Source organism: Mus musculus, chromosome 5, assembly GCF_000001635.26.
Source record: "Mus musculus strain C57BL/6J chromosome 5, GRCm38.p6 C57BL/6J".
NCBI lineage: Eukaryota > Metazoa > Chordata > Mammalia > Rodentia > Muridae > Mus > Mus musculus.
In genome coordinates, this window is record NC_000071.6 from 96,519,968 (window position 1) to 96,546,736 (window position 26,769).

Consider the following 26,769-nt stretch of genomic DNA (forward strand, 5'->3'; position numbering starts at 1 on the left):
TAAGGGCTTATTATTTGGATATTTTATCTTATTCCGAATTTTAAAGATAACCCTATTTTTTTCATACTTAGCGCTTCAGAAGCAATTATGACAGAACTTAATAATAGAATACTGTTCAAACTCTAGAGCGTTAAGAAATTCATGTCCCCTTATATTGGGCACTAGAAATGCCAGCTGAGAGTGCTAAGGGCTACCTTTCCCCATGTCATTAAAAACAACAACAAACCAAAACCAAGCCAAAACAAATGGGATCAAGTGATTATGGTTGTGGCATGTGAGTTAGGTCATAGCTATTGCTGGTACCTGCTACCAGTGGGCAAGCCACACTGCCAAGAACAGTAGCTTGCTTCATTCTTACTATGAACCCAGTATGTCCTATCTTTAATATATAGTCTGGAAAAAACTTGACCCAGAAAAACATGTAAACGTGTCCAAAATCCTCACGCTGGGAAGCTGTTGAATGGGGCTTTTGAACCTGACGTTCCCTATTCCACCATGTCAGCTCTGCTGCTCAAGCCAGAGCAGATCCAGCCTGCATGCAATGCAGGTGTGCACCAAGCCGTGTGTGTGGACAGGGTGGTGTCCCGAGAAAATAAGCTTAGGATATCTAGAATGAAGTGCATATATTATTAGCTAAAATGCAGGGGACTAACTTCTTTCAGGGAATGTGACTCAGCTCTCTGGACTTCAGTTTCTCCATCTGCAAAATGAAGATTATGATAAATAATAATAACTAAGAAAAAACATGTTAAGTGGTGTTGAGAATGAGTAAAATATCTGAGAGTACTGAGGGGGTTCCTTCTTTCTCCATGTTTCCTCTTTGCCATGCAAGCATCCTTTCCGCAGCCTATTCCTTTATTTGAAAATTTGGGGTCCTATGCCTTGGCCACAAATTGTGACAAGGTGAAGTAGGAGAGTGTGGGATCTGGGACTAGTGGCTCCAGTTGTTAGCTTGTTCTCTGTCCTTCTTGTTTGATCCCTGCCTCCACCCTTGGTACCATGCAGTTTCAAGCCATCCATGTAAGAACACGATGTTAAGTGGCCATGTTCTTCAGGGTCTCTTGAAAGACTGTATTTTCAGTTGCACACAGAAATTAGCATTTCCTCTGTGTTTTTTGCTGTTGTTTCTGCATGCTGGCTTAGTCTTACAATGACTGGCTTTGACTTTGTCAATCTAGGACAGCTGGGCAATAGGCCCTTCATCCCAGGATGCTGAAATAGGAGAGCTTAAGCTCATAGTGTGTAAAACAAGATGCTTTGTAAACAGGAATGATTTAGAGCAAACCTTGGAAGTAGGTTTAAAACAGGGAGTGGCTTACCAATTTCTGTTTTCTGTAGTATTAACTTGTATTTATCCCTCTGGAATGGAGGATCTAATATCTTTTCTTGACAATAACTGCCTTATTCTCCTTTCTCTTTGGGGCTGAGTGAGGAGCTTTCCATGAACTTTAAAATGAAACCAAATGAAAAAGGCATTGTTTATCTAAGCTGTCTGTGGAAGGGCACTTGGGAGAGGAATTGAACTCTAAAATAACCTTATGAAAGTTATTGATTCGTTTCTTTATGGTACTTTGACAAACAAGGACCATTATTTCTATGCCTGAACTGGAGCTAGGTCAAAGAACCCCCGTTTTATGGATTATCTTTCCTGAAAACCAGACTTGCCAAGAAAATGAACTTCTGGAAATGAAGACGTGAACCCTAGTTGAATGCTGCCCGTCTTTAGCAGCTTTGAAGGGCATGCAGTGAGTACAGTTAATTTTTAAACTCACTGAATGCAGCAAGGTTTGTAGATAGCTTAGGAGATTTACATGGGTTACCCGCGGCTACGTTTTCGGTATGCGATTTTGTCTAAGCGCCTACTCCTTGTTCAACTGCACAGTCCAGGTTCTACCTGGGCCCAGGGTTGGCAGAAAGAAAAGAATGTGAGCATGCATGATTGTTGAAGAAATAGAATATGCAAACAAAATAAATAAAGAAGCAACAGAAGAAAATCACTGAGCATTCATACCCTGGAACAAATTCCTTTGCTCATTAGTTTTATAATGCCATATTTGTTGCTATGCTTGTAAATATATTTCACTACAAAACAATCACATTCCTAAGTACAGTTTGGGAATTCGAAAGGCTTTTAGAGAGGAATTTTCAAAAGGAATTCATGGCTTTTAGAGAGCTTGATTCCCATTTCTGACTTATTTTGAGTCTAAAAAGCCAAGGGAATTTTAAAAATGAGATGAATTAATCAATAATTAAAATGGGTTATTATAACAGTCATTTGAAAGAAAATTTATGTTGACAGTTGATATACTGATCTTTAGAATGCTTTAAATAATTCGCCTTCCCAAATTTGAGTACCAATGGGGGGGATATATTCATTATTTATTTTTAGCACTAATCAAATGTTCAATAACTACATAGCTAAGTAAATAAATTATGTGTGATCCACGCCCCCCCCACACACACACACAAGTGCCAAGGATCAGTCAAACTTGAAGCTCTGCATGTGCTAAGCAAATGCTCTACCCCTGAGCTGTATTCTTCGTCTAGTAACATTTCTTTTTTTTAAAGTAACATCACTTTAAAATACTTGGAGATAGAGATGCATCAACTACAGGAACGTTTTATTCATCTATTACTACAAACATTGGCACTCTTTGCACACATGTCTTCCACTGGTTTCTAGGTTTGTCATAATAAAGTTGTCTAGTCCGTAATCTAGCCAAAAGCTGAAGAATGCTTCTCTTGCAGAGTGTGCCCGATTTGAAGAAAGGATTATAAAGTGATGTAATTGCAGTAGTAACATGGAAAAAAAAACCTGTAAAAGTTTCTTTACAATGTTATTTCTTTAGATTTTATGGCTTTATCCAAAGTTGGAAGCTGTTGAGGGGTTCCTGCCTCCCTACCTTCATAAAACAATTTTATGGGGCCATAGAAATTGATTCGTAAAGTTTTAGGCCTGAAAAATATATGGTCATCTATCCTGGTCTTGGGAAAGGCTTATTTTATTTAAAATTACCCATAAATTATTTATGTCCATGAGGACATTAATACAAGGAAGTACTTTGACAGGTCCAGTGCTTAGATGAAGAAATATTTTCTTCACACAGGGTTAGATACCAGTGAAGTGACAGCCAGCACCATTGGGACTCAGGAGTGCAGTGTGTTAAATGTTGTTTCTGGAAGCTCTCCCATACCGAGTAGAAGGTCAGAATCATGATGGATAAATTCATGAAGCCAAGCAGTCACTTAGGCTTGCTTACTCCCTCGGCCAGTGTTCAAGAGCGGGGCTGGGTGAAGGATGTGCAAAGAGGAAGACAGTCAATGAGCTCTCCCTCCTGGAAAGTTGAAGTCTGCTGGAAAGATCAGGAAAGGGAGCTAGGCTGGTTTCCTAGCTTCACAGAAGTTTCACCCTTGGATTAATGTAAGTTTTGTGAAAGAACGTGAACTCTTAGTGTGCTTTAGAAAGGCCTGTTTAGATTCAGTCGGCTAAGTTCTCTGACACAGGTATTATGGACCATTTGTACTGGAGTCACTGTGAAAATAGCTGAGTGTGCAGAAGAACTTGGAGTCCGTTGTAGACTGTTACCTCTCCAGGAAGGGAGGCAGATGACTGCTTGGAGCAGCGGTTCTCAACCTTCCTAATGCCGTGAGCCTTTAACACAACTCCTCATGCTGTAGTGACCACCAATTGTAATATTATTTCATTGCTACTTCATAACTATACTTTCTGCTACTGTTTATGAACTATAATGTAAATATTTTTGGAGATAGAGAATTGCCGAAGAGGTCGCAACACACTGGTTGGAAACTGCTGATTTAGACCCCCGACTCAGCATAAAGCAGCTCACACTTTCTGGTATGGCCATTCACAGACTGATTTAAAGGAATCAGGGCTCAGGCTAGTGTGGCAAAGCTTCTCACTCAGCCAGGTCCTCTCAAAACCTCCACTATTAGAAACTATAGCAAAATTAGACACCTTTTCTTGACCTGTGAGCAGTGGGAAATGCAGAAACATAAACCATGGATACATTCCATTTCTCTAACATGAAGGAACAAAGAATATTTTTCATCATGTTCTCTGTTACACTGGAGAAGTGTTCACGAGTATAGGGGCAGATTTCGTCGCCTTCTACCTGTGTCCATGTGAGTTGTGGTGTCTTAGTGAGTTAGTCTGTGCCAGATCACCCCTTATTCTGAGACCTCTTCCATGGTAGGCTCAGTAACACGGTCTGCATGCTCTAACAGTTGAGAACACTGCACATTAAAGTGTACGGGGTGGGGGTGGGGGGGGGGGAGGCTGTTGTAGCATTGGATACAAAGAAGAATAGATGTTAAGAGGATATTTTCTGCATTTGGCTTCAGAGCTTTGTGAACATGCCTTGTCTTTATCCAGTAGCTGTGTATAAAAAGCATTCTAGAAGAAAAGATAAAACAAAACCAAACAAACAAAAACCAAGCAGCAACTGCAAAACCCTTTACCTCCATAGTCTTCCCTGGAGTAGAACACACCAGTTGGTTGTCCAGTGCCCAACTGGACAACATTTCAGACATATGGTAACATTAGACAGACCAATGAAGGTATATTCAGGAATATATATTTGTATATACATACATGTATGTATGCAATAAGAATTAATATAAGGAGAGGTCATAAGTTTGAAGGCAAGCAGGAGGGGTATGTGGGAGGTCTTGGAGGGAGGAAAGGAAGGGCAAAACGGAATTCTATTATAATCTTCAAAATAAAGGCAGAAGAAAACAAAACTGCACAAGAACCATAGATGTCTGGGAGTTTGCTTTTATCATCTACCCAAGCATCTCTTAGTTTAGAAAGAGCTGCTGCTAAGGCACAGCGTACGTTTTGAGCCTCTCCCAAATATTGCTACAATGTATTCATATATATTCTTGGTTCCAGAAACAAAAAGACAAACAAATAGAGAATGGTAACAACGGAACCCTTCCACCTCCAGATTCATCCTTGCCTCCCACTGCAATGGTCTCAGCCTTCTGAAAGCTAGCATACCAGTGAATTACCAGGTTGTTTATTATTATTATTATTATTATTATTATTATTATTATTATTATTATTATTATTATTACATTTTTACTTATGTAGAACAGATGGGAAGATGGAAAACCCTAGCCTTTACTGGTGGGGCTACATTCATTTTGGGAAAAGAAATATCACAGACATATGTGCTGAATGCTGTAACATACTAGGAAGCATTCAGAGAAAAGAAAATGAATAATTTCTCCATAAGCATCAAGCATGGTTCATATACCATTGCTCACATGGTCTTTTCAGAGACTGTACTTATCTTAGTTTTGCTTAGTTATCTATGTACCTGGGACATAGGCACTTCACTGAACAGCAGACATACAGATAACACGGAAGACATTACCTTTGAACACAGCTAGCTGTTTCCAAACCAAGGGCTCATGTTGTCTAGGAACCTTGTGACTTGGACAAGTGGGTCAATTTCTCGTAACCTATCTCCCTATCTATAAAAGGAGAATATTAGGGATAGTAACAGTTTCTTAGCGTGTAGGCCAGCTTGGCATGGTGCTCAGATTCAGAATCATTTCTGGTAGCCATCCAGGAGTAAGACAAGTGTGGGGAAAACCAACCACAGCTGCTCATACTCATGAGATCAGCACTTCCTCCCTTCCTTCTCTTCTCTTTCTCCTCAGTTGTTGAACCAATGGAAACTTATCCCTTTCTAGTTTACAGATGGACAAGACTCAGACTATGGTTATTTTGTTTGGCTTTGACAATTACTGGGGGTAGGGGGTAACTCCTGATCTACTCTTCTGACTGCTGGCTGGCTACCCCAAATATGTGCTGATTCTCCTGGTCATATGCCCATGGTTTATCTCCTCTCATGATGACTTCCTTCTCCTTTTGCCTCCTTTCTTCTCCTCTCTCTACCTGAATCCCCCAGCCAGGTAGGTGGATACCTGCACACCTCTATCTACTGTCCAATCACAGTCTTTAGCATTTACTTGACCAATGAACTTGGGGAGCAAAGTTACATAGCATCATTCGGTGATGTGATGATCTCCTCCTTGGGGAAAAGCAGACCTTGGGGCTTAGTACTTAGCGTTTCACTACATAGCAGTACCAGGCCAACCCACTACATTTCCCTCTTTTCGCCTGATAAAACGGCTCTTTTATAATAATAAACAACATATAGTAGGAACAATTATGCAACAATTACAAAAACTATTAGGTAAAAGTTACATTCTAAAATTCCCATCTGTTTGTATTTAGCAACTTTGGATAAAGTATTCTATCCTCTATCCTATCTTGGTGAGTTGAGAGTTCTATATCTAAATCAGTTTTTTCTTTACCACCTTAAGCATTTAAATGCTGTAAATTTCATAACTTGCAATCACCAACCTTATTTTTAAGGAACGTTAATGGGCTGCAGACTTGGAATTCCATGTTAGAGTCTTGAGGCCAAACTCTCTGTTTCCAGGAAACCCCAAGTTTTCTGAGTCAGGCCAACCACTAATGGGGACCCACTGATGCTTCAGAAGGTTTTCTCTTCCTTCAAAGTCAGCTGATGGCACACATCAGTTTCACCTGTAGAAGAAGGTGCACTCTTCTGGCTTTGATAGGGTTGCATTCTGGCTGGAAGTAAATTGGAAGCATAAGCTGGAAACTACAGCAAACTAGTTGTTGAACCTGGGAGCTGTGACCTTCTGCTATATCCACCATCTCCAGAAATCATCTTACTGCACATTTTTAATCTCAGGAAAAGATCAAAAATTAAAATTCTAACACTGATCTCTAATGAGCAAGTATATATTTTGTACTATCTTCAAGTAAACAAAAACATAAATTTGTGACCACCTATACTGACATAGTAGCACAAATCATTATTTGATCAAATAAGAGGGGACTGTAACCTAGTCAAGTCAAGATACCAACTTTCCTATCCAAGAATGTCTCAGTTCATCCCAGAACTGAATTTTCAATATTTGGATTCCAGTGACTATCAAGGGTCTAGAAACTTCTCTAAACATGTTGAATAGTGCTTCCATTGGATGGAGAGGGAGAATACAGCTGAGAAAGCTTAGGAAGATATGGACCATGAAGTAATATCTACTCCTTTAAGCATCTCTACTATGGCAGGCTAAGGAGAATTAGTGTTTTAAGAGGGATTATAATCTGGTCCAACAAGGCTACCAAGAGCTTGAATAAATGCCACAAATTGTGAGAGTGTCCACAGATATAGTGGAATCAAAGAATGGTTGAGCAGCTGTACCCTGGTAGGGGTCAAGGTCAAAAGCTATTTACCCCTGAGATGGAAGCAAGTTCAGGCTTCGTGAACTTGCTTTGGAGAAGTCAAGGCAGAATAGTGACTCCAGGAGGGTAGTGGCATGTGAGAGACGTCAGAGAAGCCTGTGGCTTGACCCGGGACTGTGAGATTCAGCTTGTCTTTGAAGATAGGGCAAGGCCATGTAGGGTCTGTATTTTATTCTGTTGGAGCTGAGGATGTGCCACAGAGAAGCATAAAGACAGCTCTCTTAAAGCACATTAGCCAAGGAGTGAGTTTGGCTATTTTTGAGGTGGAGCAGGAAGATGGATTGGGAGCCTGTGTCGTTCACGGTCCTCATTGTTTCCATGAAAAGCCATCCAAACTACCTCTCAATACCAGAAATAGATTTCTGTCCGATCTCTGAGAGGGTTGGACCCAAAGGGACTTTAAAATGAGCCCAGTTGAGATATAGATCTAGCATGATGGAAGACAAGGAATTATAAAGACATTTCTGAGCCGTTTAACTGAGCCTAGATTTACTGCTATCATGGCCATTATATTTCCTTTTCAAATCGTTGAATAGTAACACTAGATGGTCAGTTCCTATCTCCTTAATTCCCTGTATTCACAGTAAAGAGAGTGGTGAGATGCGTGTGGATGTCATCCATATTAGGCTTATGTATTAGTACTCAGCGTTCCCCTTCATTGTAAGCAGAGTAGCCACCCAATGCGTGTGCTGGTGGATCTGTCTTAAAACAATGAACTGCTCCCTCACATCCTCTCGCCACTGCTGAATGTTCAAACATGTAATAGGCGAATGCTAACAAGTGGAGTGGGCCATGTATCTACTGGTAAATCCTGGGTTTCAGATGGTGTCTAGTGGTAGTCAACGTGTCGTCGTCTTTTCAACCTGCTTGGATGGTTTCTGCTAGTTAGCAGCATAAAGGAACTTCAAGTCTGTGAGCCGCGTGTCCTCCTGAGGTTTCAAGACAATCAATAGTTTTTACTCTGGGTATCAACAGCTCTCTGCTGAATGCCCTTGTCTCTGGCTACGTGGGCTGACTGTTGTGAAATGGATTACACGCTCTTATTGCCACTTGGGTTTAATCAGTGCCCAGCATGTCCTGCGTGTGGTGTGCCTGTGACTTTCTTTTGCCTTTTTAAACGCTCGGGACGTGGGGCTATTGATGGTGTTGCTTTTATGAGTTGCAGTCCTTGACTGATCAGTTTGGTTTTTTTCTTTTTAACTCAGAGCTTCTGCTTCCTTGCAGGATGCTACAATTTGGAAGCCTGATTCATGCCAGAACTGTCGTTGCCATGGTGATATTGTGATCTGCAAACCTGTTGTTTGCAAAAACCCTCGGTGTGCCTTTGAGAAGGTATGGTTTCCTAATTGTACCCTAAACTTAACTGTTAAGTCAGCCAATGATCAAATTTTTAAATCTTTCTGGTTATGTTTTTACACCTATTCCAATCTCTCATTGGGAGATGAAGGAAATTTTCTGTGGTTAAGAATATCTTCATTTTCGTTCACTGACCATTTATTCCTAGCAAAGCACTTGGCTAAAGGTTTGACAAATGTCACTTCATCTAGTGTGATGGGAGATGAGCGTCATTTTCTACTTTACAGTGAGAAAACTAAAGCAGAGACGTCAAGCAATTAGCCATGACTACACAATTAATAAACCACAACTCAGATATTTTAGCATTCCGACAGGTGCCAGAGCTGATGACAGCAGCCATGGCATCTCCATGCCTTTGACTAGCTTGGAGTCAGGAGTGTCTTAAAAAGGATTGTAAAACCAGCATGGGTTTACCAGCAGCATAGCTATGCTGATAGAACCCATGGGAAACAGAAGAACCCCACCCCCTACCCCACCCCAGACTCCAGCATCTCCCTTATCCAAGAAGGGAAAGTCATCTATTTCCTTCCTCAGTTTTTCCCTCTGTAGATATCTATTTTGTTGGAAAATTGTTTTTTCTAGATACTGACTCTTCTCGAGTCCATGCATTTTTGAAACTCTTACCTTTTCAATGTAAAAACCCGAAACTCTCCTGAGAAGAACACTATTTTCTTTAGAAAGCATCCTGTCCGTTTCACAAGCACAGTTTATTCTCTTCCCCCCAACAATTAATTTTGAATCTTCCTGCCTCTCATGGTAATAAAGTTCTCTCTTTTTCTCCTTAACATTAGGATGAAAACTGTGTTTTAGCGATAGTTAGGGCTTCTCAGGCCGTAAAGCACAATGGCCAAACGCAGCATCAGTTGGAAGAAGGTGTTTTGGCTTACGTAGGTCAGGTTGCAGTCCACTGAGGGAAGTCAGGGCAGGAGCCTGGAGGCAGGACCTGAATCCTAGGCCGTGGAGGAAAGCGGCTGACTGGCTTGCTCTACACGGCTTGGTCACCTTACTTTCTTATGCACCAGGACCACCTGCCCAGGGGTAGTGACACCACATACAGTGGACTGCGCCCCCCACCCCACAACAACCATTAATGAAGTTAATACCCCACAGGCTTGCCTACAGGACAATCTGATTGGGGTGTTTTCTCAACTAATAGTCCCCCTTCCTAGGTAGGCCTGTGTTTGTGTCAATTTGACAAAAACCAACCAACATAAATATCTTTTAATTTCTGCATGGTATATTTCTGAGAAGCAGGGAGTGTATAGACGTTTAAGTTTGCTAATATTTTATTTTATGCGGAGGATCCTTCTGTCAATGGAACAACTGTTTCTAAGAAATCACCATTTATAAAGACCACGAAGTCATTCTTTCTCTTTCTTGACAGGAATGTTTATATTATTACGGAAGAGGCTCTGAGTTAAATGTTAGGGGGTAAAGATTATATTGTTGAAAACTAAACATGTTTTAATTTTTTTATGATCATATATTAATAGTTCAAAGTAATGGGGTTCATTATGGTATTTTCTGTAAAAACAGAGGCACTCTTTGCTAGCTAGTCATCTACCTTGGGAATGATAACCAGATGAAATAAACAACTAGAATAGTGTAATGGCAAAAGAACAATCAATAAATGGAATATGAAATAAACAGATACTGTAAAGGAACTACAAATGGCCAACCAATGTATCAAAAATGTTTCATATCTTTAGTCATCAGAAGAATGCAAATCTAAACTTTTTGTTTGTTTGTTTGTTTGTTTTCAAGACAGGGTTTCTCTGTGTAGCCCTGGCTGTCCTGGAACTCACTCTGTAGACCAGGCTGGCCTGGAACTCAGAAATCCGCCTGCCTCTGCCTCCCGAGTGCTGGGATTAAAGGCATGTGCCACCACTGCCTGGCTAAACCTCTTTTATACAAGGTGTCAGTGAACTAAGTTATCACTTCTTTTGTATTAAGTAAGACTACTTGGGCTGGAGAGGTAACTCAGCCAAGAAAGTGCTCGAGTTTCTACCTCACAGTCTTGAGGTCCTGAATTCCATCTCTAGAGTCCATGTTAAGTAAACAACGAAACACAGAACTGGCCACAGTGCTGGGTGCTTATAATCTCCTAGGTAGGCAGAGACAGACAGACCTGTGGCGCTTGTTGGGTAACTTAGCCCTTGAGAGGCCAAGGCAAAAGGATTCTGATTTTGAGGTCAGATTCAACCCCTCTTAATCTTTTGTCAGTCTCTTGCTTGATCACTCTGCTTCATATTTTGAGCTTCCTTGGCATTTTTTAAATAATGGAACACACACACACACACACACACACACACACACACACCACTCTAAACAAGAAAAAAGCAAACCAAACAACGGTCCAACCAAAGAACAGTAAAGTATGAAGGTTTCATGGTAGAAGTATACCTGATACATGCATATACATATGCATAACAAGACTCTCTCTCTCTCTCTCTCTCTCTCTCTCTCTCTCTCTCACACACACACACACACACACACACACACACACACTATATATATATATATATATAGATTTATACAAAACAAAAATAATGGATTTACATCTTTTAAATGGCTAAAATATCAAGACCATAATTTTGTAAAAATTATAGGAAACTCGTGTTCTGTGTCCATAAATAAAGTTTTATTGAGACACAGGCAGCCTCAGCTGTTTCTGTGATGTCTTTAGTTGCTTTACTCCCTTCATGGCAGCTATGGAGCTCTGACTTGCACAGCATGTGGCCCCCAGACATTAATATTGACTCTCTGGACCTTTGCAGACAGTTATTCTGCACCAAACTCAGGACCAGATATCTTAAATCACCCAGTACTCCTCACTTTCTGCGCAACCCTCATCCAGCACACTTGCAGACTCCCAAGCTCTTCCTTCTTAGATTGCATCACAGGTGTGCTTTCTCTGCTCTCTGCTCTCACACTGGTTTTTCTGTGGATCACCTTGGTACCCTCTAAATTGCTTTGGCTCTTTCTGAACCTGCCTTCCCCCCACCCCCACCCCGCCCCTGTAACAGTGGTACAGTAGTCAGGATGCTCCTATTAAAACTGAAGCCAGATAGTGTTGCTGTCCTCTTGAAACCCCTCCAGTGGCTTTCCTTCCCAATTAGAATAACTACTCACAGTGTAATTTGTATTTCTGTTGTAGACCTCTTGTTAATCTTCTGTTAGCCTTTTTCTTGCCCCCTTTGCTTTTGAATTTGAACCTCATTGCTACCACCTGAATAATGCCCCCAACACAAACATACACATTTATGTTTGCACATGTGCATACTGCCCCCCATACACATTAGAGAAAGAATACTTTCATTAAGAACAGAAAAGTGCAAACTTCTCACAGTAGAAGCTTACATGATGCATGGCTATCATGTGTATGTGCATATGTGTGCATATATAGCACATATCAATTCATGAAGCCATTTCTTAGTTCTTCACTTTCTTTGAGTCTTGCTAGAATGCTGGTTATTAAGCATTGTAACTCTCCACCACACATTTCAACTTCCTCTTCCTCACTTCCTCATTTTTTTTTCTTTCTTGGCACTAATTACTATCTGACATAGTACATATTTTACTAATTTTGTGGGTACTGTCTCTTGTACACTGTATCTCCTTAATACCTGGAATCATACCCCATACCCATTAGGTATTCAATAAATACTTTTGAATGATGTGTGGTTGATGAAAATAAGGTTGACTCCAACATCTAGAGAAGTTTGTAGCTGTACTGGGTATTTTTCAAGTTTAATTTCTAATTGCAGTCTAATGGCGTTTTCATGCATGTGTAGAATACCCAGGTTTCCTTTTTAAAGGATCCTTCTGGGTTCCCAGAGTTAGTTAATACATAATATTGTAAAGGAGGATGTCAGTCCAGAGGCAATGAGAGCAACCCAGGGAAGAGAAGGAATATCTGAACTACTGTGTTGGTTGGTTCACATATACCAAAGGAAACCATCAAGGGCTTCCCCTAAGGGAGTTGGCAAGGTGGTCAACTTAATATGAAAAGACATGAGTGCTGAGACCACCAAGATCTATAATACCCTCCACATTTATATAACTTTTAGTAGAGCATATTATTATAAATGTTCTGAGAATTGTATTATTAGCTATTACTGTTAATCATATTGATTTTAGTTTATAAGTTAAATTTTACAGTAGATGTATATGTATAGAAAAAAGCACAATGCATGTAAGACTTGGTATGTCTGCAGTTCAGCTATCTTGGGGGTGGGGTGTGTCCCAGAGCATTGCCCATGGAAATGAGAAATATCGTAAGCATTTAGTAGCTGTGAGGTATAATTATTAAATTGCTCTCATTATTATCATTAGTTGATTTGTCCAGAACCTAAACAAGTCATCTTGCTGGCTCCTCTGTAGTCTTCATTGATAGGTCTTGCTCATGCAGCCAATATCCAATGCTACGGTGTAAAGTTTAGACGGACAGTAGGCCAGTGTGCTGTCTTGCTGCAGCCATTCTGAGTCAGGGGAAGAGGTAGCAGGAATCCCCTTTGTCTTCTTTTCCAGGTGCCTGCATGCAGAATTCTTGGCTTCTTCTTTATCTCATACCTGCATGGTTCCCTTAGACATTCAGTAGATTGAACCAAGCAGGGAGCATCCTCTCTCTCTCCCACAGCCACTCACAAGTAAAGAATATTATATTTTGAAATGCTGTTTTGAAGGTTGACTCTGAAGATTAGTGTGTTCTAGAGAATGCAGAAAACTAATCTGGGGGTATGAAATATCCCCTTGGAATTTTCTGTTCCACCTGCTTTTCTCTCTTGCTCCCTGATTTCTTGTTGTTAAGCAACAATTGGATTATCTCATTTCCTATCTGTATGAAATGCTTAGTGGGAATTATGCTAATGTAGTTTCCATTGCTCTTTTGGCAGAGATTAAAGTGTAGTTTCCCTTTCGGGTTTCAGAGGACACTCTTCTGAAAAGTCATTAATATTGCATAGCAGGCTCAGTTTCATAAATCTCAAATATAAACTTTGTTCTTTACCAATCATATAAGGGTAATTTGATGGTTGTTGTTATGAATGGTTTTCTGGAGTAGATTTACAGTCATAAAATATCCATTGTTTCTCATTTACTCTTTCAGATATAGTTAGATGAACTGAGAAAACTTTCTGCCTCTCTCTGTTTCTGCCTCTCTGCCTCTGTCTGTCTGTCTGTCTGTCTGTCTGTCTGTCTGTCTCTCTGTATGTGTATGTGTGTGTTTGTTTGTGTGTAATGGAAGTAACCAAAGATAACAATGAGAAGGGCGAAAGGTAGCATGAACACACAAAACGTGTTGTTATTCTTCTGAGTAACTGCTTTGTAGACCTCCATCCTGTGGGTGGTCATGTCTTCCTGGCAAATGCAGATCTCTAACCACTGTTAGGTCATGGGAAAGGTTGATAGTTCTTAAAGATAATTAACTAACCCCTTTGTTTTCCTTGGGGTCAAAACTCAGGGCCTGTTTACCACGTGTGCTCTAACACAGAGCTATATCCTTAGCCTCTATCTTGTGATGACTCTGAAGAGATTCTTCATGGTGCCAGATGCATTATTAGTTTACAGGAGAGATGAATCCTGGGTTATCTTCTTTTGGAATTATCATGATCTGCAATTATAGAAGCCTCAAGAACAGCTCTTCATTGGCAGCTGGGAATCCTTCTCAGTTTTCCTGGTGGATCAGGAAGTGTCCCTACCACGGTGCTACTTCCTGTCAAAACTCTGTCTTTCCATGTCTTCTGCTTCCAGAAGTGCACCAGAACCCCCTGGACCTCAACTCCCTGTTCTGTTCTCCTCTCCTTCCTGTAGTAGGCCTCTGAGCAGAACTGAAGATCTTGCTTGCTCTGGAGCAGTTTCCTGCTCCCGAATCTTTTTCCAAGACAGGCAAACAATACAGTTAGTGAAATAAGCCCCTTTCTCACTCCATCTGCTTTCCTTATGAGAAGCATTTCTTGTGGAAACAATTCACCACTCCATTACCTTTACATGTGAAGAGACACAGAGGATTGCTTTTTGGGGGTTCTTTGTTTTTTTTTTTTTTCAAAGAAAGGACTTACCAAAAAGCATCTCTTGACAGGGAATCCTTTGTGTTGATTTATTCACTTTACCTTGTCAGTGTTACCTGTGAAAACACAGGAGGATTGGGGAATCTCCAAGGCTTAGGGGTCTGATGAACTAGTGTTTGCTGCTGTGATTTCATACTGAGCTGATTTTAAACACCCAGGGAGAAGTGCTGTGGATTGCCCCCAACCAGTGCTGCCCACAGTGTGCACCCAGGACTCCTGGCTCTTGTCACCATGAGGGAAAGATCCATGAGGTAAGTATTCTTTGTCTAAAGCTCAAGGTGCATTTGTGGGTTATTGACAGAAGAAAGCCTAGTGCTAGATCTGGGTTGCTAAAAGGTGTTGGTGTGTGTGTGTGTGTGTGTGTGTGTGTGTGTTTTGTTTTTCTTTGCATAGCCTGACTACAGAGGTAGGAGGCTTCTCTGGCTTTCTGTAGGTGATTTTCTTTCTTTCTTTTGAACAAGATGAAAAGCATACTATTTATTCCATAAGCTCTACATAAATATTTGTACATTGAGTTTTTGTCTGTATAAAGAATAGGCTGAGAATGTTGATGTTGAAGAGCTCGTGGTGTTGAATAATAACAGTACCCACTATCTTCCTTTTGTATGTTAATATAGATTTTTTTCTTTGATAATTTTTAATAGCTGATGAGTAGGACAGATGGAGCTACTCCCATGTCAAAGTTGTAAACAGGTTGCAAATGACACAATCTAGCTGAGAATTAACTTTCTCTTTCTAGTCATAGTTCAGGCATGTTTCCCTTCAGATACAGATTTTCAGTTTCAGGGCACTAACCTTAGAGATCTTGTTTTGGGGCCCTCCTAGGAACTGTAGGGAGTCCAGTGCCTTCCTTGGCTTTTCCTCACTGGGTGTGAGGAGCAATCCTCAGTCATGACAACACGGAATGTCTGCAGGCATGGGCAAATGTTTCTTATTACCCTTTCCTGTCCTCCATCAAGAACCACAGTCCTGAGAATGTCTCCCAAAGATTCACTTTTTACTCCTTAGACTGTATTTCCTGGATCCTACAGGCTTAATTGTAGATACTAAATACTAATTTAAATACAACATTGTAAGATTTATTGTAGGAATTATGAAAAGCATCCCTTTCTACCCTTGCTAAAAACATTACCCTGTCCTACAAGGTAAAGTTGCGCACAGTTAAGAAAGAAAGGCTCTTTGCGTTAATACTCATCTTCCACCTGATACACAATGTTCCTAGATTTAGTATCTCTGCCTATTCAGGAGAGAGCGTGGGTTAGCAGGATTTGATAAACCCACTCTCGGGCGCTATTCAGTACATGCACCTAACACTCACTGAGCACAATGCTCATGTCCCCAGGGACCAGATCATCTTCCTTTGCCCACTGTCTCCTAGGAACAGTAGGAAATGTCTCTTTCCGTTCCACACAATGTCTTGCTGAAAGACACCTAAGCAGGCTCTGCACTGCAAAGGTCTTGATCCCGCCTGTCAATATGTGCTGCCCACGCCAGTCTGTTTTCTAAGGGGGTGTCACCTTGAACTGCCACACATGATCCCCATGAAGTGGGGGCATTGCAGGGATGACTGGTGATGGGATTAATGGCAGCTCATCATGATTAGAACAGGTGTGTTGTTCCAGTTCGATAAAATCCGTGCTGGGTATTAGAATACAGGAGATACTAGCAGTCAAAATAAAATCAGGATCTTGGCTGGGAGAGAGAAAGCCAGATACACTGAAAAGATTTGGTACCAGTGATAGGTGCCAAATAGGAGTTAATAGGTGTAAAACTGATTTAAGAGCACCCTTACAGAGGTTATCTTTGCAATTCATCAGGGGTCATTTGATGGACACCATCTCTTTACTTATGTGACATTTATATACATGTACAATCTTATATTTGAAGTTGTTTAAGAACATTAATAACCATTTGAATACCTTCATAGTTATCTTTGCCTGTTAAACTAACCTAGAACTTGGCGCTGACCCTTCACCAAGGGTCAGTTTATTCAGTAAATATTGATAGGTGGGAAGACTCAGGCCATTACTCAATGATTTCCCCAACTTCTCTGTGTCCTTATTCCTGGGTTATGTAGTTACTGTTGTGGGTGGCCAGGCATTCGTAAGCCACAGGTCTCTTGTGGGTTAGTTATAAATCCCCTGTGCCTTTTAATTTTGCCTTTCCCTCTGCCCCCTTGCAGCTCACTCCTGCTGCAGTAACGTTAAAAGCTCTACACTGGATAGGAACATGTTCATGCATGCTTTCCTATTTGTACTTTCAAAATGTATCCCCTCAGAAAACGCCATCACTGTATTTGCGGTCCTCCATGTAACTGCGAAAAAGGGTTGCATTTTGATAACTGTGGCTTGGCTGGGAAATCGTTCATGGTCTACTTTTCCAAACAGACCCGGAGATCGATTCTTTTTAAAGTTGTGATGCAATCGAATCTCACCACAAATTACAAGGGTTAGAATCTTTGTCTTCTTACTCCCCAGCCCCCACTGTAACCTCTAGCTTCTCTTCCAAATCCAGTGTCCCTGATTTTCCTGAGCAGGTGACACCTGTTTTTGCCTGAGCCTGGCCTTGTCATTCACATTGCTAGGGTATTTCTCTGGATCCTAGCCCCCCAACCTCTCCCTTTCCTTTAAGCTTCTTTAGGAAGCAGTTTTCACTGTAGTAAGCCTCTCTCTGGCTGCTGGCTTGCATCTCAGAAGGCTGATTATGGTGACTTTCCTGGCAACTGTAAACTAGCCTGGTGTTTTAGGTCTTTGCTGTTGTGTTCTAAAGTGGAAACTTGGGCCTGCTGAGAGATTTAGTAGGGGCTTGAGGGTATCCTAGGTGAGAAGGGAAAGGAAAATTGAAGTGATACTGTCCCCTGTAACCATGGTTCAAGTTCGGAGAAGTCAACAGAAGGCTGAGTTCAGGGCCATGTGGTAGGTACCCTGCAGCGAAAAGCTAAGCCCCAAGGAAGGATGTCTCTGTCTGCAGGAGTCAGTGTCCTATGGAGCTCTCAACTCAGCAAGCCACAAAAAGCCTAAAGACCTTTCCTTGAGTAGGGAGGACTCTGGAGCCTTTTGGCTGCCTCCAGGTTGTTAGGAGTGCATTGCTACATAGGTTGTTGGAGCCAGGACTGTGGAGACAGTTTTATCTCCACCCTTTCCCATGAGATCTCTATACATTATTCTCCTTGGGATCTTGCCAAGCAGTCAGGGCACAAGCCTCAAATGGAGGTATTTGAATGATTGTTTTCTTGTCCCCTTGTGGTTGGCTCATAAAGAGGAAGGGAAAGCTCCAGTAATCTTTCCTCTCTTCCTCACTCATTTAATCCCAGCACATAATGACTTGAGTCTAAGAAGAAAGCGCATAAAGATTCACCAAAGACAGAAAGCATCAGGAGGCAGTGGCTCACATGAATCCCACTGAGCAAAGAGAGGTGCAGGGAGCCTGGACACTTACATCCCTCTCCATGAGGGCAAAGGAGAGCTAAATTACATATGTGAGAGAAGAAATTAATATTGGACTCATTCTTGTTCTACTCAAAGTACAGGGTATAATTATGAAAATGCACTGAACATTCCAAGATATTTAGAATTCTGAATTTATAACCTTATAAAAGGAGCAAATTATGTGAAGAAAAAAAATGTACTTTTTGCCGGGCGTGATGGCACACGCCTTTAATCCCAGCACTCGGGAGGCAGAGGCAGGGAGGTTTCTGATTTCGAGGCCAGCCTGGTCTACAAAGTGAGTTCCAGGACAACCAAGGCTATACAGAGAAACCCTGTCTCAAAAAACAAAAACAACCAAAAAATGTACTTTTTTTATTTTTTCAGTAAGCCAGGCAGATACTTTATGACCATATCTCTCCTTTGGACTTATGTCAACACTCACTAACTTGTTAGTTGACTGTTATTCTGTAGGATTTGCTATTGCCAAAATTCTCATGTTTTCAAAGGGTATTAACGAAGTTAAAGTGGTGTAGCAAAAGCTGGTTCTTGTGGGAGCATGGCCAGATGGATGTATGCGCCTTGATTTTATATAGCTCTCCTTGCTGCCACGGTGTTTATTAAAAATAATGCATTTGTAAATGGGTATGGAGAACCCTGTGAAATTCTCTATATAGATATAAATAACATTTGGCATGTGCAGGACCCCTTGATCTTTAGGCTGAGTGTTTTGCATGCATTACCAATCAATCCTCAGAGAACTCAGGAGAAGGACAGAAGATAAAGGTGGAGGGGGGCATTCGTGGCTCATCCTCTCAGGACATGAGGGATTAAGTCTCCTCCCTTGCCCTGTGCACTTTGGGTCATCTGCAGGAGATAGCTGTGAGGCTCCGACATGCAACAGTGGAGTCTCCATCCTGAGTGATCTCTGGTATTCTTACAATCCTCAAGTTCTTAGGAAGGGAGAAGCCGCTGCTTAATTTCATGTCTCCTGAATGGGATGATAGATTCACACGATCACAGAGCCCGAAGGTACTAAAGAGCTTTACGGACACAGCCCTTTCATTTTACAAATGAGAAACCTTGGTGATTGACAGGCTGTTATTACAGTTAATTTTTGTGGTCTGTGTCTGAAAGGTGGTATGATTACAGATGTTTTAGAAACAAGTCTGACTTTTTTTTTTTTTTTAACAAAAAGCAAGGTCTTGTTTTAATGAACTGAAATGTCTAGCCACTTGGAAATGTGGCCTTTGGTCTCTGGCCATGAGACTGTGTGTGTGCTCAATCTCATCTGATCTCAGAAACAAAGCAAGGGAGAACTCGGTTAGTACCGGGATGGGAGGAGTAGCTTTCTCTTAATCAAGTAAAACTCTCACTTCCAGGTCTTTTATATAGTATTCAGAGCCGACTTACATGAGCTGATTCATTAGATGTTTCCAATAGTAACTTACTTTGTGTGACAAAAGTGACGGTGTTCTATCAGTGAACAAGTGGACAATAGAAAAATACAAAAGCAAAACTAATTCCATAAATAAAGCCAGTGTCCTGAAAGCACTGTTAACAGTCACTAAAGGGTTGTTTTCTGTTGTTGGAAGGAGAGGTGGCAGATGAGGGAGGCAGATGAACAGGTAGGTAGGTAGACAGATAACACATACGAAAGTGTTTTCACACAGGAGGAAACTATGTCAGATACACACTTTATGTCTCCCCGTTTCTATAATAATGTTATAACTACTTTCCAGGCACACTCTGAGAGAACATTATTTTCTGTTGGTGGCCATGTGGGTGGTTTTGCATTTTCTACTAAAAGGTTGCACTTTCACTACAAAGAACAAGGTGGAATCAACTCTGAAGCCCATTTCACATGTCATTGATAATTTTCTTCAGGTAACTTTAAAAGTCAAATTAGCAGGGCAAAGCATCTCTTTTTTTTTTTTTAAGATTTATTTATATGTAAGTACACTGTAGCTGTCTTCAGACACTCCAGAAGAGGGTGTCAGATCTTGTTACAGATAGTTGTGAGCCACCATGTGGTTGCTGGGATTTGAACTCCCGACCTTTGGAAGAGCAGTCGGGTGCTCTTACCCACTGAGCCATCTCACCAGCCCCACAAAGCATCTCTTAAAAAAAAAAAGTCTACCAAACAACCAAACAAAAAACAAACATACAAACATAGTAAACAAACAAAAGCAGAGGAAACCCATGGGTTCCTTGTGGAAGATTAGGGGAGGACCAAGTCCTCTCTTTTATTTATAAAATGTTTGAAAGGTCTAGCTGACAAGCAAGACTAGAAACTATTCAGGTGTTACCTCTGATGAGTTGAGATGTGAGTATCAGGCAAAGTGATGTCACTGTCAAGCTAATTAGAATAGCCATCACCACCCATGCAGCATACTTGATCCCAAAATCATCTTCTCTCACATGTGAAGGGATGTGTCATCTACGTGTAATTTACCCATTACCAGTCTGCTGTAGACTCCATCAACCACTGTCGTACCCATGTGAGTCCCTCTGCATGCTCACATGGGCCCTAGCTGCCTCTTCGACCTTGTGAACCTTTCTAAAGCTCCTAGTGATGTAACACTATGACATCATTTCATTTTTACACACAAGAAAGCATGATTGATCTAATCCCATCCCAAAGGTAAAAAAAAAGATTAACCTGAGACCCGAAAGTGTGCAGGCTAGTGCAGGAAATGCTTGGCTCAGCCATAGCAATTGTGTGTGCAAGTGCCCTCTTGCATTCTCTGGAAGTCTGTCTGGAGGAGAGAGTAGTATGATAGTAAGCTGAGACCCAGATTGCTGGGTTACTATGACTACCTGGGACTAACTTGTTACAGAAATAGCCCAGGGTTTTCCTAATTCCATATTAGACTTGACATGCTTGCACAATAATGGAATACTGACTTGTTCAGTTAAGATAAGGCTCCTTTGTGTCTCCGATGGAAAACTACTTTAGATGCCAGTTTGAAATAGCAGAATTGCTTTTACAACTTCTAGGTGTAATCACTAGGTTGTTTTTGTGACTGAATGCATAGAATGTGTGATGCTTTGACTAGAACCCATATATAAGCACACCCATCATAGTAGCTTTAAAAGAGGCAAATGGGAACGGGGTCCAGTATTTAGGAAAGTATTTATCAAACTAGTTTCCCTAAGTACCTTGGAAAGTACAAGATTTGATCATTCTGAAACTAAACACTGGGGCAACTGCTTCTCTAATCAGGCAGCACACAAATAGATGTTGACATGCTGGTTCATTTGGCATCACATCCAAGGATGGCTAATTTAGATACTTTGGGTACTGCCTAAATTGTGTACTGCCCCGAACATGGAGATTGTGATAACCCAGCATAAAGTAGGTTAAATGGTTCTATATATGTGGCTGGATAGTTTTCCTGGGAACATCTTTTGTTCTACAGTTTGTAAGAAAACTGGTTAGAGTAGGGGACTCCTTTGGCCCTTTTATTTAATTCCTAGGAATGTGAGATCAGTGGGTATTTATGTGTCAGTATGGAGAGAGAGAGAGAGAGAGAGAGAGAGAGAGAGAGAGAGAGAGAGAGAGAGAGAGAGAATATAATTATGAATGAAAATATATAGACTAAAAATTAATCAGGATTGCAATTTATAAAAGGAAGCAAATCCCAGTGAGAGCTATTGGAAGGGAGAGAATCTGGGGTCAGGGGTGTAGCTCAGTAGCAGTTGAATATGTGCATTGCATTAGGAAGATCTTGGGTTCAGTCCCCACCCAGTACCTCCCATATAAAAGAATGACTTGATATAAAAGAATGACTATGCATTGTGGCACACTCTTGCATTCCTTGCTGCTTGGGAGACTGAGGCAAGAGGATTACTTAACTCAAGGAGTTTGAGGCCAACATAAATGGCATTGCGAGCATTCTTCTCAAAATATATGATTGGCCTGCTGTGAAGATCCCTGAAGATGTGTTTATGTTCATTTTACTTTGGGATTCATAATTTTTCCAAGTGATGGATGTGATAGCATCAGTTGTCAACTTGACAATCTAGCCTTAGCTAAGAGACAGATATCTGGGCATGACTTAGAGTCTTACATTGCTTGCATTAATGGTGGTGGGAACGCTTAACCAGCTGTGAGTGACACTGTTCCCTGGATGGGATCCTGGACTATATAGGTGGAGAAAGGCTGAGCAGTAGCCTGCACTGCTCTCTCTCTCTGCTTCATGACTGTGCAGTTGATGGTATAACCAACTGCTTCATGCTTCTCCCACCTTGACCCCCTTGCTGTAAATCTTCAACTTGACTTGTGAACCACAATAAGTTTCTTTTGTCAGAGTATTATGACAGTGAGAAAAGAAACTAAGACAATGGCATTGGAGTTATCTGCTTTCTTCTTCCATCTCTCTGAAACTTTCAAACAAAATCTTGGAGGTTGTCTTAGTTAGGGTTTTACTGCTATGAACAGATACTGTGACCAATGCAAGTCTTATAAAGGGCAACATTTAATTGGGGCTGGCTTACAGGTTTAGAGGTTCAGTCCATTATCATCAAAACTAGAGCATGCCAGCATCCAGGCAGGCATGGTGCAGGAGGAGCTGAGAGTTCTACATCTTCATCTGAAGGCTGCTAGCAGAGTACTGACTTCCGAGCAGCTAGGATGATGGTCTTAAAGCCCATGCTCACAGTGACACACCTACTCCAATAGGCTACACCGTCTAATAGTGCCACCCCCTGGACCGAGCATATGCAAACCATAATAGAGGTATTCAAAAGAAAGTATATCTTTAAATTACAGTGAACAGTATCACTCACAGCTGGTCAAGGGTTCCCACCACCATAAATTCAAGCAACGTAAGACTCTACAGTCATGTCCAGATACCTGTCTCTTAGCTAAGTCTAGATTGTCAAGTTGACAATTGATACTATCATATCCATCATTTGGAAAAATTATGATTCTCAAAGTAAAATGAATACAAATTTATCTTCAGGTTTCTCCAGTAAAACCTTGCCAGTTCAGTCCTCTCCCATCTTTTCCAAGCTCCCGTGTTATACAAGAGAAGGTTTGTTTCTGTTGGTCTGTCAGAAGTCTGGGGGTCTGAAGCTAACCTTTTTTCTACTTCACTTACAGCATGGCACAGAGTGGGCTTCAGCTCCATGTACTGTGTGCTCTTGTACACATGGAGAGGTGAGATGCTCACACCAACAATGCACCCCATTATCATGTGGACCACAGGAGCTGGAATTCCTTGCTGAAGGACGCTGCTGCCCTATCTGTGTGGGCACTGGGAGTGAGTATGAGCTGGTGTGCAGGGACCTTCTCTGCTTTGGAGGTCACAGATGATATCTCCACTCTCCTCTTCCTTGTTCAGTATGGATCAAAGATTCTGGAGTCCCTTACTATTTGAATCAAGGTGTGGCCTGAATAGATTGTTGGGTCACATTGCAAATGTGGGATTCTGCTGTCTCTTATTTGTATGCTTTGCCTTGGCCTGCTGAATCCCTTTGCACTTCCATCCTCTGAGAGGGAAAGGAGCAGGGAAACAGTCCATTGGTTTGACTTCATGAAGCCAAGAGCACACTTTCTCCCTTGATAGACAGAAGGATCAGACCTGTTCTCTGTAGTATTGCGACTGCCGATCTGTCTGCTGTTTCTTGAGATGGTGTAATATTTTTCCCTAAGACAAGCACAGTGGTGGCAGAGAGTGGGTTGGGGTGGGGGTCTTTCATTTGTGTTTCCTGCAATCTCACTGAACAGATTACTCCTGCTATAAGCTAAGGCACCTGGCTTTCTCACAGCAAGCCACGAGCATGCTTCCTAGACTTGTCCTTTGAACCAAATGCATCCGTTTCATCACATTTTAGAGACAGGCACCCTGTTGTGATTTGATAGCTAATACTATGGACTTTATTAGAAGTAGGAATGAGCAGCACCCCCTCGTGCTCTCTGCTGGCATGTAATGATTAGAATACTTCTTTTATTCAGTGTCAATTGGAACCCATGCTCTCATCTTTTCCCTTTCAAAACAATCCCCCTGGTTTCTTTCCACCTCTGCAGAGCTTTGTTATAGAGATGCCACAGCTTTCAAAGTATACAAAATCATGGAAGTAGAATATTTGCCGTATGCATTTCAGAACTCGCCAGCCAGCTGATATGAGCACAGTCCACTGCTCTGAGCAAAATAACCCTCAATGTGAAAATCTATGAGCAGCCAAGTGGAGATAGCACAGGGTGTGTGATGCCCCAGTTTCTGGGGAACCCTCTTAGATCTTAGGCGTTTTTCATTGGTCCTTTGTGCAAAAGGCATATTCAAGGCCTTTTGCCTCAAGAGATTAGCGCATCATTTAGGAGAAGCTCTCTAACTGGTGAAAATTCATTTCCTGTTCAAAAAGTAAAGAAAGCTCTTCCTTTGCATCTATGGTCTCTCTGTATGTGAAGAATTCTGTATTTTCTATCTAGTCCTGTGGATCAGAATAATCAGAAGATGAGTGGAGACACTCCCAGGCTCCCTGGGGCTTCCCGTGGGGTGGGCCATGGCACATAGAACACATGAATAAGCCCACCCTCCCAGAACCAAGTTTCCTGATGAGGTGAAAAGGACTTGGGAGGCAGGCAGCTGAGAGCTTGGGAAGTCAGCAGGAGATGGGATCATGTGTGCATGGACTGAGGCTGCATACCCCACCTGCCTTCACTGGAGATGGCAAAGTAACACTGCAGAGCATGAAACCAAGGACATCTCCATTCCCCACCACCCGGAGAGTGCCCCTTAGCCCGGTCGGCACACGCAGTTAGCTCTGAGACCCACACATACATACCTTCCCCTAACCCTACGCCTTTGTCCATCTAGAACCCTGTTCCTACGATGGCCATGTGTTTCAAGATGGAGAGGATTGGCAACTGAGCCGCTGTGCCAAGTGTGTATGCAGAAACGGGCTCACTCAATGCTTTGCCGCTCAGTGCCAGCCTCTGTTTTGTAACCAGGTAAGGAAGGCACCCTCAAAGTAGACTTTTCACAGGCAGCTGACTGGTGACGAATGTGGAGGGGTTTTTTGTTGTTGTTTGTTTGTTTGGTTTTTTTGTTTTTTGAAATATTGTTAGAACCCCACCTCAGAAAACAGCAGAATCCTGAAACCAGGACTGTTTCATTTTCCTTACATTTTTCAGAGACAACCTCGAAGATGTCTTCTTTTTTCCCTCTTCTTCTTTCCTGAGAAGATACAGATAGGTCTAATTACCCGCCATTTAGGCAAAATGTTGCACAATGAGATTAAGCCTTAGGGCTACACATAAGGAAGCCTTTAGCTTGAAATGCAGATGTTTCCCCCCAAAAAATGTCAGATTAAACATCTGGAAAGCTCAGTAAAGAGATGAGGCTTGTTACTTTTCTCTCATGTAGAGGTGTAGTCTACTTTTAAAGACGCAGGCATGTCTTTGAACATGAATTGTCCAGATGTACACGATTTGATTTTTGGTTGCAAGCCTAGCCTTTAATGGCTGAGCCATCTCTCCAGCCCACAGTTTGATTTTTATAGGACAATGATTCAAATTCTCCAAGTGTTTTCTCAGAGGATATCCAGGAGAGCAGGATCCTTTTCATTTAAAGCTGGTACAATTTTCAAACTCTTAGGCAGGTCACACAAATCTGCAGGAAAGACTACATTGCAAGTATCCATGGCATAGGCAGTGTTTTATAATTTCTCCTTGTCCAGAGGCTCCCAAGGATGTGCTGTGAAAGTCGACAGATAACTGTGAGAGGAGTTTTGCCTCCAGTGGAAAAATAGTTTCATTTTTGATCCAAGGAAAAAACTGCAAACCAAGATTTAGTTGCTCTAGAGAAGTGCTTCGTGTCAAATAAAACAAAATCAATAACATGGCATATCGTGACAATTGGGCAATATTTTAAAAGGCAGACAAAAGGCAATTAGCCATGAAGTGCTAAATGCCAACTCAGGGGAAATGTATCTAATTAAAAGACTCGATTGTATTGCCCACCCTGTGCCAACTTCTGTGCTTCTGCCTCAGCTCTCAGTTCACCGTCACATCATGTCCTAGCTTCAGATCACTAGGGAGTGACTTGTTGAAACTGCATGGGACTTTGCTTCACTGCTATCATGTTGGCTAGGGTTCTTGTGTTGGGCGGAGCATATTAACAGATATGGCAGTTTGTCCTCTCTGTGTAGTGGGGGTGGCTTCACAGTTTTCTAACACTATAATAAAGGAGGCGGAGAAATGGGGGTGGGCTACTGAGAATCTTCCGCTTAAAATGGTAAAATAGCCACCCAGCACTTGAGGCCGGACTGGAATCATTGAAAGAACTCTTTCTCACGTTAGAAAGAGTAGGCATAGACTTCTGCTTCATTCATAGTAATCACTCATGGTTTGCACCAATGTATGTATCAATGTAAAAAGGTGAGATTCAGTATGATACCTGAGGACTAGTTAATAAGTACGTGATCTCAGTCACTTTTGTATCCTTGTCATTTTTGCCATGATATCTATCTATCTATCTATCTATCTATCTATCTATCTATCTATCTATCTATCTCAAATCAATTAGAACCATTTTATATCTCTGAAATAGTAGCTGCTGCAATGATACAGGGGAGTCCTATAGAATTACTGTTGTTGATGTAA

General features: G+C 41.5%; 1 protein-coding gene across 2 annotated transcripts in view; it reads left to right on the forward strand.

The window, feature by feature from the left end:
* The window catches only part of Fras1 (Fraser extracellular matrix complex subunit 1), a 410,957-nt gene that overhangs the window by 146,191 nt on the left and 237,997 nt on the right, over positions 1 to 26,769 (forward strand). For both annotated transcript variants that reach the window (XM_006534873.4, NM_175473.3), the window contains exons 3-6: positions 8,534 to 8,641; positions 14,892 to 14,984; positions 23,266 to 23,425; positions 24,983 to 25,116. In XM_006534873.4, the coding sequence (XP_006534936.1) occupies positions 8,534 to 8,641; positions 14,892 to 14,984; positions 23,266 to 23,425; positions 24,983 to 25,116 (495 nt within the window). The remainder of the gene's footprint in view (positions 1 to 8,533; positions 8,642 to 14,891; positions 14,985 to 23,265; positions 23,426 to 24,982; positions 25,117 to 26,769) is intronic.